The 10393-nt window shown below is 50.9% G+C and overlaps 1 protein-coding gene across 1 annotated transcript; it reads left to right on the forward strand.

Moving 5' to 3' along the window:
- Positions 1 to 6310: 6310 nt before the first annotated feature.
- On the forward strand, positions 6311 to 7796 carry SPBR_05900 (uncharacterized protein; the record flags this gene model as incomplete). Its single annotated transcript, XM_040764163.1, has 2 exons — positions 6311 to 7098; positions 7160 to 7796. 2 exons carry the CDS (start codon positions 6311 to 6313, stop codon positions 7794 to 7796), a joined length of 1425 nt encoding a protein of 474 aa, XP_040622427.1.
- Between the last annotated feature and the right edge of the window lie 2597 nt (positions 7797 to 10393).

Raw genomic sequence — 10393 nt, forward strand, 5'->3', positions numbered from 1 at the left:
CACCCAGCGAGAATGACAAAAACATGCACGCGGTCGGCACGAGTGTGGAGAGGAGTGGAGAGCGATATTGTGCAGATTCGAGCCAAAAGAGTGAAAGTAGGCCCAAGATAGACCGAAAATGAACCAAATGTAGACCAAAAGGCCATAAATGAAGGCACGAGAGAGAAAGAGGAAAAGCGTGGATTGAGAAAGGGCCTAAAAGAGTGAGATGGCTTTCGACGTTGCCACGAGGCAAAGCGACAGGGGGAGAAACCCGTGCCCAAGTGGGCGGGCCAGACAAAGAAAGGCATACGAAGTAGATGGAAGGTATGGGAGGGGAGAGGAAGAGAATAAACAGGAAGACGGGATCCGTGGATATACGCAGTACGACGGAAGATACGACGGACGTGTTAAGGAAGTTCCAGTTTGCTGTTTTAAACGAGAAAATCCGTGAATCTGGATTTGCAGAAACATAGTATTTATCTTGTTTGACGGATGATTTCGTAAAAGTGAAGGCAGTGGAGGATCCAGCAGCCTTTGTACATGTATTCCCATCGGCAGTCGAGGCAGGTCGAGGAGGTGTCGGGCAGCGCAAAAGGCTACATACAGTAGAACAAGAATAAAGAAAACCGAGCGAGTGTGGCGGCGAAAAACCGACGAAAGACGAAGGGGTACGAATTACAGAGAATTACAGAGAACTGAGGAAACGAATGCTCAGAGGAGTAGGGCCAGAAGCAAAGTCGTGTTCGCTGAACGGGGAATGTAAAGTAAACACGTGCAAGCTATTTTTACTCTGGACTTGGCGTGCGTTTACCGCATGCGTGCTTTGACATCTGCATAGCGGAGGATTATGGAGTGCTACGGCATAATTGCCATGCGAGCCAACGACTGTGCACACTTGGTACGCCAGCTGCGGTCGACTACGGAGCATTTCTGCTTTCTTTTCTTCCATTCTGCTTCTTTTGGTGCTTCTTTCGTACTTCTTTTCTTCTTTTCCTGCTACTTTTGGCGCACTTTGCGCATCTGACCGCAGACCACAGACACAATCGCGACGGGACGCTGTGCGGGTGCATCCACCCTCCACGACTGTCTTCCCGGTGCTCGGACGGCCAAGAGACGCAGTCGACTTGTACGGAGAGGGCACGCCACAAAGCTGCACAATGCGACATTTTCAGCCAACAGCTGCACAGCCAATAGCAATCCGCATGGCTGCACATCTGCAAATCTGCAGATCTCCATTGCAACGATGCGGAAGAGAAGGTGAGGTGTGGAAGTGGGATCGTAAAAAAAGAAAGAAGAGGTGACAGAAAAAGCAAATTCGACGGCGATTGTGGCTGGCGAAAAGAAGTGTGATAGAAGGAGACACAATGGGAGCGGGAGCTGAGATGGGGGCCAAAAGCGACTGTGACAGAATCATGACAGCACGGAATGTGATGGGCAAATAATCCTCCGTACATGTACTCCGCCTCAAGACGATGCAACGACAAAAACCACGCATAAACAACAACGATAGAATGGTGGATGGGGGAGAAGTGGCTTTTATGGTTAGGCGAAAGAAACAGGAGAGAAAAAAGGCGAGAAGGAAATCGACAGACGAGCATGGCAAGGCACAACGCGAATCAAGACTCTCCCCGAGTATACCAAGCCTTACAATATCCCACCGTACGAGCCCAAGTCCAGTCTCATCGTGGATTCCTGGCTTGTTCATTTCCGCCGTTGTCGTGGCCTCTCCCCTTTTTTAATAAATAACAAAATATGCTAATATGGCCAACAGGAGAAATACCGTCCATCTTAGCCGTCGGCCTCGGGCACCGGGACATCGTGACGAGGCCGGCGACGACGACGCACTGGAGCTGATTCCAAAGCTAGCTCGTTTTGGCGGATGGCCCCGTCCAAGAGGAGGCGTCCGGGGCGCCAAACGAGGAGGGCAAGCGAACAATGCGACACAATGCAACACAATGCTACACAATGCAGGGGCAGGCAATGACAAAGAGGGGGGAGGACCAGGGTCCAGTCCATCAACACTAGACAAGGCCGTGCAGTAGCGTCGACAAGCCTTGTCCTCTTCGGGTGACTGGCGTCGTCTTGGCTGCCTCGATCGCTTGCCGAGTCTCTGGCCCAGACCCGGTCCAGTTGGGTCCAGCCTGAGCACAACCCCGGACCCTTGCGCCTGCTTGTGCCTTTTGCGAATGGGCGCAGAACGCAGCTGTTGTTGGACAAGCGCCTCTGTCGTGCTGTTGTCGGGGCTACTACGGAGACGCTGGATCTCTCTGGTCGTCTCGCTGCTTGTGAACTTTACCACTTTTTCTGTCTTCTAGAGAGACGGCACTTATACAAGTAGAAAAGGGTAAATTAAATGTATTAAAATGTATTGGACAAAAAAAGGAAAGGAAAAAAGGAGATTATGAAAAGAGAAGCAAGGAATAGGGAGATCATGGCAGATCGTAGCAACGTACAAAGTACGAAATAGAACGGTAGAGAATTCCTATGTCAATCTCACGCCGTCCCTTTCCCCTCTGCAAACCTCCCATCCTCCTGTGCCTGTCGGCCTCTTTCTCATGGTCTCTCAAATACATTCTTACAAAGTATGTAGTTCGTAGTGCGCCCTTTCTAGGATCATGCTGATCGGCCCCTGAGCGGATAATTCCAGGCCGTGTTAGTCTAGCCTTGTGGAAGGGCCAGTCTACTAAACTCGATGGCATCCACCGCAAACCAACCAACTCCCGGCAATGTTCACTCTTTCTTTCTTGTTCTCGCGGGCTGTCTTTTCTTTTCTCTCCATGGTTTCTCCACCTCTTCTGAAATCTCGTAGTGGATCGAGACGGCCAACTACAAAGTCCGGAAATGATCGGCAATGGAACGGCAAAACAGCGGCAAGAAGAGGTCTTTGATCGTGGAATTGAACGTCGTGCGGCGTAACACTCGTCAAAAAGCCCATGTACGATGCAAACCAGCTGAATTGGCAATTACGGTAGCTTAATTCGTACTTAGCAACTAGCCAATGTGTCCACGATGGGAACGTGAGAAAATAACACTCAACAGCCAGCCCGGTAGGGATTAACAAACTAACAGCAGAGACACAGACGAGACAGGAACTGCCAGATAGTATTTCGTACTTCTGTACAAAATAGACTTGCTGCATGGTGTCCGTTTGTGTTGATATCTGTTGGCACGTTTTGTGTACCTTTGGGTCTTTTGGGGCCGCTTGTTGGTTTGAGGCAGGCTGGTCCTTTTCTTCTTGTCGTCGTTGCCTGATGTTCCCTCGGCAATATCACCACTGTCACGATTCTTTCTCTAGTTTTTATCTGACCAAAGCTGTACTTTATCGCCAGCATCCTGGAGATGGACGTTGTGCATAGGACAGCTCGTCTCTCACGAACCCGAGACATTCAACTCCACAATCAAGAAATCACGTCCGCATGTCGTCCTTTCATTCTTCTCTCGTCCATCTTCCCTTTCCTCTTCCTTCTCCCTGACCACTTACAAACGCTCACATCAAACAAGCACGGCCGCCATCTCCTGCTCACTGTCAATGGTTTCCCGCCAGCACAGTTCTGTTGTGAGCGATCTCCAATCATCAATCAGTACATCGTAGTCTGCAGCTCGTGCAATTGATCCCTGCAATCCGTGTTCGTGCCTCTCTTCCATGTCCAGCTTCACTTGACGGCGCGCTAGAAAAACAGCTGTGCAGGTACAAAGCTGAGATGTCCTTGCTCTTACTCATTTTACACATCAGCGCCAACCACTTGCCTCCTATTTCTGGCCAAGAGCGCCGGCGTAGCTCCGTTATGAGTCTTACTGAGAGCGCCTTCGATCCTGTCTCTTTATGCCGTCTTTGTCGCGCAGCGGACTCGAAAAGCAGCGTCGCTGTTTCCCATAGCACAAACCCCACCTTTGTAGCGGACACACAATGAAAACAGAGTACGAAGTACCTCCAGCGCGCATTATGCAATCATCACGCCACCCTCTGCTCCTTCGCTCCCGAGCTTCAGCTTCGTTCGTGCCTTCCGTGTCACTAGACAGAAGGCGCTCTCAACGCATCTTCGCACCTTCCCATTCTCCCGTACCTTCCTTTGTTCTTGCACGCTGCGGGCATCACTAGCTCTTGAACCATTTTATTCGAATTGTCAGGAAAGAGCTATCCGCTGGACTTGGTTCGTCGCTGCCGTAACTAGTACCTCCCTGTCAGGGGAGCGTTAAAGGGGCGAATGTTTCCGTCAATGTCTTTCTTTTTTCTTCAGTCCCGGCATCTCCATTTCCTCGCCGTTCTGTTGCCGACTTCGCGTCCCGGCAACCCTCCTCCCCACCCTCCTCACCTAGGGCCACCTACTAAGCCTAGCCTGGCCTATGTGTGCTTGGCTCTCTTGGATTTCCCTTTTTCTACCTTTCTTGTGCCCTTTTCCGTCCCGACGTCCTTCGTCTGGACCCGCCTTGTGTCCCTTTGTTTTGTACTCTTACGTTGGTTTTGGGTCTTGTCGTCGGCTCTCTTGAAGAAAACTATACCTCATTCTTGCTTGTGCTCCGTTCGTCTCCTAGAGATGGTAAAGTATTCTTCCACGCTTCACACCGTCGAGGAGGCGCAGAAAAGGGGGTCACATTTACACGATACTTCCCGGTCCAGAGAAACAGGCCTTTCCCACCTGCAACGGTCTTTTGTCCCATCCTTGCCATAGTCGACAAGTGCCTGTCTTGCAGAACGAAAAGCGCACCACTGTCTGTGCTGGTCGCTCGGCTCGGCCTATCTTCCTGCAGGAGGGTTACCCACCACCACACCTAGATCTCATACCATCCTCACACTCTTTTGGAAACGGAGCGAGCAGGCTTTCCGGCGAACAGACCGGCAACCTTTCCGAGCGCCCTCCCGTGAGACCGTATCCTGGTCCAGCTTTGGGGGTTTTGCAAACTGCCAAAGAAGGCAACCGGCGACGCAATTGAAGCTTTTGGCTCCTCTTGCAACACACGGCCCTGGCCTAAAGTGTCAACGTGCATATCATCAACCCGACGCTATTGGAAATTTCTGACTGTGGTAGACATAACAACACGAACGGCCCTAGCGACGACGGGGGATGTTTGGCAAAGACGAGACGAACTGAGCCACCGTCGACAAACCCCAGACAAGGGCCCTAGGACGAGACACGCCATTGTGGAGCACAGAACGGAGCGGTTTCCGCTGGCTCTTTTATTTTATTTTATTTTATTTTTTATTACTCCTCCCGATCTCTTACATCTTGTGTCTCCTTTGTATTTCCTCTTGTCCACGTCTCAGCAACTTGCCTACTAGCACGGTAACTTTCCACTCCAGTTCCCACCTCTCCACAGGCATACTCGACTCTAGCCTTCTTGGGCTGTTCTTCCTCGACGATATTCGTCTGCTTTCTTTCGCTACACTCATGTTGACCCTTTAACACGTTTGCTATTACTGGAGCCACTACAACATACCATTGGCCCCTCGCTTTTACAACACACCCCTGGACCGTCGTTTTCTCCCCTGCTTTTTATTTCCTGTTTTGTTTTAACAAAGTGTGCATGCCACCCTTCACGGAACACACACACTTTGAAGTCTCTTCACCTCGCCCTTTTCAGCCACCTGCAGTTAAGTTGATACCAAAACGTGAGATTTGACGGCTAGCTAGGAGCATCAGCAAGGATCAACGTTTGTTGAGCCTCGAGCGAAGAACGCAGCTCCCAAAGACAAGGGAGCAAATAATAGCCAAGACCTCGAGAGAGATGCCGAACACGTCGGCTTGAGCACTTGAGCACTTGAGCACTTGAGCGCTCACTTTCTTGCCTCAATTGTCAGAAGCGATCGGCACGGTCGTCGATTCCCCTTCCCCTTCCCTTTCCTTCTTTTTTTTTTTTTTTTTTTTTTTTTTTTTTTTTTTTTTTTAAAGTTTTGCTTTTGCTTCCCCTGGAAAGGCCTCTCCCCCTGCATCCTCTGTTCAACAGAAACCCAGTCCCTTGGGCCACGGTCTAGCATCTCCTCTTTTTCTTCATTCTGTTGATCCTTCTGCCTTCTGTCCAGTTGTCTAGACTCTCCTTACGGTTCTGAATGCTTCTGGACTCTCTTCACTTGCCTTCTCCATTCATATATTACCCACTCCCAGTCCTTGGTTACATTCTGTCCGTTGATCTTCCTTTCTTTTTCCTTCTCTTCCTGTTACTTCTTATTTCTGTGTTCCTTTCCCCACGTTTGCCGTCTTCTCTCGAAAGAGAAAAAGATCAGCAGAACGGTTGAGGCGGTCCACCGCTCGTGCGTTTGCTCAAGACCGACCGGCCCGTCAATCGATTTTCACACATCTCGTACTCGGATCCCGGCCTCGACACCGTCACCATGTATGCGTCGGACGGCCACTACTCGGCGGCAAGCATTGCCACGCAGGCCGTCGCCGCCTCGTCCAACGGCATGCACAACAAGGGCACCGAGGAGGTATTCACCTCGATCAGTGCTTTCATCTCCCGCGCCATGGCCTCGACCGCCGAGTATCCCACATCGCCTCTGCAGCAGTTCGGTTTCGCCATCATCGTCTTCTTCCCTGTTCTCGCCTTCATTATCGTTATGCTCCGTGTCTATAGCCGTGTCAGCACCAAGCAATTTGGGATTGACGATACCCTGATCATCATCGCCATGATCCTGTCTATTGGCGAAACGGCCTCGACCTGGATGTTTATGAAGACCAACTTTATTGCCATTCACATCTGGGACGTTCCCCGCGAGTACGACGTCGTCCAGGCCCTGATCTGGAATTTCGCTGTACAGGTGCTCTACAACCCAATTCTAGCGCTCGTCAAGACGTCGATGCTCTTGTTCCTGCTGAAGCTCGGCAGCCAGAAGCCCGGCGTCCGCATCTGCATCCACATCCTCAACGCGCTCAACCTGATGCTCATGGTCGCTATTTTCATCGTCGTCATCTTCCAGTGCACACCCATCCGCTTCAACTGGGACACAACCATTGTCGGCGGCCACTGTATAAACCAGGGCGTCTTTTACCTGGCCACCGCCGCCTTGACCATCTTTACCGATGTGCTCAACTTGGCCCTGCCCTTTTGGGTTTTCCTTGACCTGAAGATGCCGGTCCGCGTCAAGATCGCTCTCCTCTTTGTCTTCCTCCTGGGCGGCATGTAAGTTGTTTATTTCCACTGTCAAATTACGCCTCGTGTGCTTTCACTGACATTTGTCCAGCGTCACGGTGGTCGGTATTGTCCGTCTGGTTTTCATTTACGACGGCTTCTTTACCGCCCCGGGCCCCGATCCGACGTACTCGCTCGGCTTCTGCACGTCTGCCATTGAGACCAACCTGGCTATTATTTGCGCTTCGGCGCCCTCGCTGCGCGGCCTCGTCCGCTCCTGGTTCCCCCGCTTCTTCTCATCCAACCGTCCCGCGTACGACTACCGCTATCCGGACAGCAACGGCTACGGCGGCGGCCGGCGCGGTACCAACAACAACAACCCCTACGGCACCAGCAGTGTCACGACCAACATTGCCGCCCGCCGCAACAAGGAGAACGGCATTGGCCCCGACAACGGGCCCAGCACCGACGGCCTGGGTGCGAATGCGGCTGGCGCCAGCCGCCGGGGGGTCGGCGGCACGTTTGCGCTGCGCGATCTCAAGGGCGGCTCCAAGACGCACACGGCGGTCAACAGCTCGCCCAGCGCCAGCGAGGAGGAGATTATGACGTACAACGGCATTGTGCGCACGACCAATGTGCAGGTGCACTACGACGGCAGCAGCGAGCGCAAGGGCAGCACGAACCGCGACCGCAGCGGCGATCGGGGCAGCAGCATGGGCATGCGCACAAGCATCAGTGGGAGTTTGTAACAACAGTGTTGGAGGTTGACGTGTGTTTCCTTGTTTTTTTTTGATCCCACGAACAAAATCATATGAGCATACGAGTACGAGCGGTTATGGAGGACGACGTTTTGACATCCTTACCCCATTTTCAACACATTATTATTGTCGTACAGAAAAGGTTTGTATTTTTTTGCATTGGGTTTCTTCTTCTGTTTTCATTTCAGCGTTACTTGTCTCATATTCCCAATACTCGCATTTTTTTTTGCTCCCTGTCTTTCATTTACTGTCCCGTCCTCTTTTGGCAAAAAAGCAGACGTTCTTCTTGTATAAGCACCCTTGCACATAGCAACCATTGTATATTATTTTTCGTTACGTTTAAGTCCCACCCAGACGGAGCAGGCAGATATTGAAAATTGTGAAGGATTATGGTTTTGTTCGTTTTCATTTCATTGACTTGATGGTTACGCGACATCGTGGCCTTGTTTTTTTGGCTTCGACGCAGGTGACATCGCGAAGGCGCACTTGATAATAACCGCATGACACGTCAACAAAGTCCTCCTGTCACATTGTGGAGAACGACTTGCGGTTTCGAGGAAGAGGAAAATAAATTAATAAGTAAATAAAACTCGATTGCGCTCCAGTCGAGTGGCAGTGGTGGTTTCGTGTATGGACAACGGCCATCCTTTTCCAAGACGTCCATTGCCCATTGTCCCCCTGCCCACGATGTACCTCAACGTAGGGATCTCGGTGCCACTTTTCTGGCCCCCAGGTCGCTCCCTCTTCCGTCCCTGGCCAGCCCTCCCACCCTTGTCGGACCCCTGTCTAGTCGATATTCCAATTTTTGGTCGGTCTCAGGCTCTGTATGTCGTGCGATGGGCGTCATATTTCCTTCATCGTCCCCCTGTCCATCTTTGAGGAACCCACACACACTATCCGCCGCAAAACACGAGGCATTTTACGGCGTACATCGAAAACATTTCTTCGATCTCCGCCGAGGCATGTCCGTTGTTTTTGCATTTCTTAATGCCGAGCACTCATTTCAAAGAGACGAGACTTTAGCGTCCATTGGCCTTAGATGCAATTGAAGGAGAAGAAACCGAACTGAGATAACGTAGCCAACCTTGCCATGTTTTGTACTTTTTATTGCTTTGCCATTGCTTAGTATCCACGGCTCCTCGTCTACATTTGTGTCATCGCTCTGGCCCTCACGTTTGTCCTCACTCTGGTCCTCGGCATGGTACGTTGCATTCGCAATGACACCTGCCCGGCCCGGATATCAAAAGGGCCATTCGTTGCTCCGCCCTGTCCGAAAACTGGATGACGAAAACAACACCGAGCAAGGGCGCAGCACGTGTCTGGTAACAGACGCAATGCTACGGTGTGAAACGGAGAAAAGACAAATAGGAGAAATGGGGCATAACGGAGCAGAAAGTCCAACATGGAGCACAAACGGGCCACAGGTACGGTGCAGTCATCGGTTTACAGCTGTTTTCAAAAATGCATTGTGTTGCTCGGGTTTCGTCTCGCTGTCAAGAAAGGGCCAAAAAATTCTACGGTTCTCTCAAATGCCCTAATGTTGGGATGGATGACAAAAGTGTCAGATGCAGTGCATCAACAGAGTCAAAGCCACGGCTTCTGTTGCGCAGTTAACTTGTATCGGCCGTCCATGTCCGCCTTGTGGCCCACCACTGCATCTCATCTTGCATCGTCCGTCGTTTTGTCACTTATCTTTTCCGCCAGGCCGCCACATGGCAAAACACAAGGCACCCAGTCCCTGGCACCCAGCATCTGGCACACAGTTAAGGGCACATCCTCCTTGGCACTCCCACATGGCACGAACTGGCACGAACATGGGTGGTGAATGACTATCGTTTCTTTTTGGATCTACCTGATGCGGATCTACCAGGAACAGACTCGCCCGTCATAGCATATGACTGAGATCTGGGAACTGCACCGTCAAATTACGACATGCGCATTGCAATTACACCGTACGGAGGAAACAGACACCTCTCTCACCCCTTTCCACCTGCACCTTACTCCTTTCCCTTAACGATATCAGGCGTCCTTCCTTCCAATGCAACTCTTGCGCAAGCGACGTCTCTTGCTAAAACGAAGGCAAGATTGCAAAAGGGGGCCCGGGGGACAAGCGGTGTATTTCCAGTACATATATGAAAAGTACATACGACGTACAACATATACTGTACGACACATCGTTGCATCGCTTGTCTAGTTTTATTATCTTGCTCCTTCACATTCTTCAGTATCCATTGTGGCTTTTCCTTGTGCCGTCATGTCGTGCCTGAGTGGGTACACGTGGTATCTGAGGAGGATAGCTGAAGAAAAGGAGAAGGTAGAAAAAGAAGCGGACATCTCCTGGCAAAGCTCGAAGCATGACAGAAAAGGACTCCAAAAAGTAAACACCCCTTGGTCGCGAACTCAGACGACAACCAGAATAGATCCTTACGATGTATTTCATGAAGACGAAAAAAAAATGCTTTGGTACAAACGAAAGTTGACTATGCGATCAGGGGTTGGTTGGAGACAGCTTTTGAAAACGGAGGCACCGCGTCACTTAACTTCACTTACAAACTCTTCACGTGACACGGCTGCGATACATTAAAAAG

This window comes from Sporothrix brasiliensis (genome assembly GCF_000820605.1).
Source record: "Sporothrix brasiliensis 5110 chromosome Unknown Cont15, whole genome shotgun sequence".
Lineage (NCBI taxonomy): Eukaryota > Fungi > Ascomycota > Sordariomycetes > Ophiostomatales > Ophiostomataceae > Sporothrix > Sporothrix brasiliensis.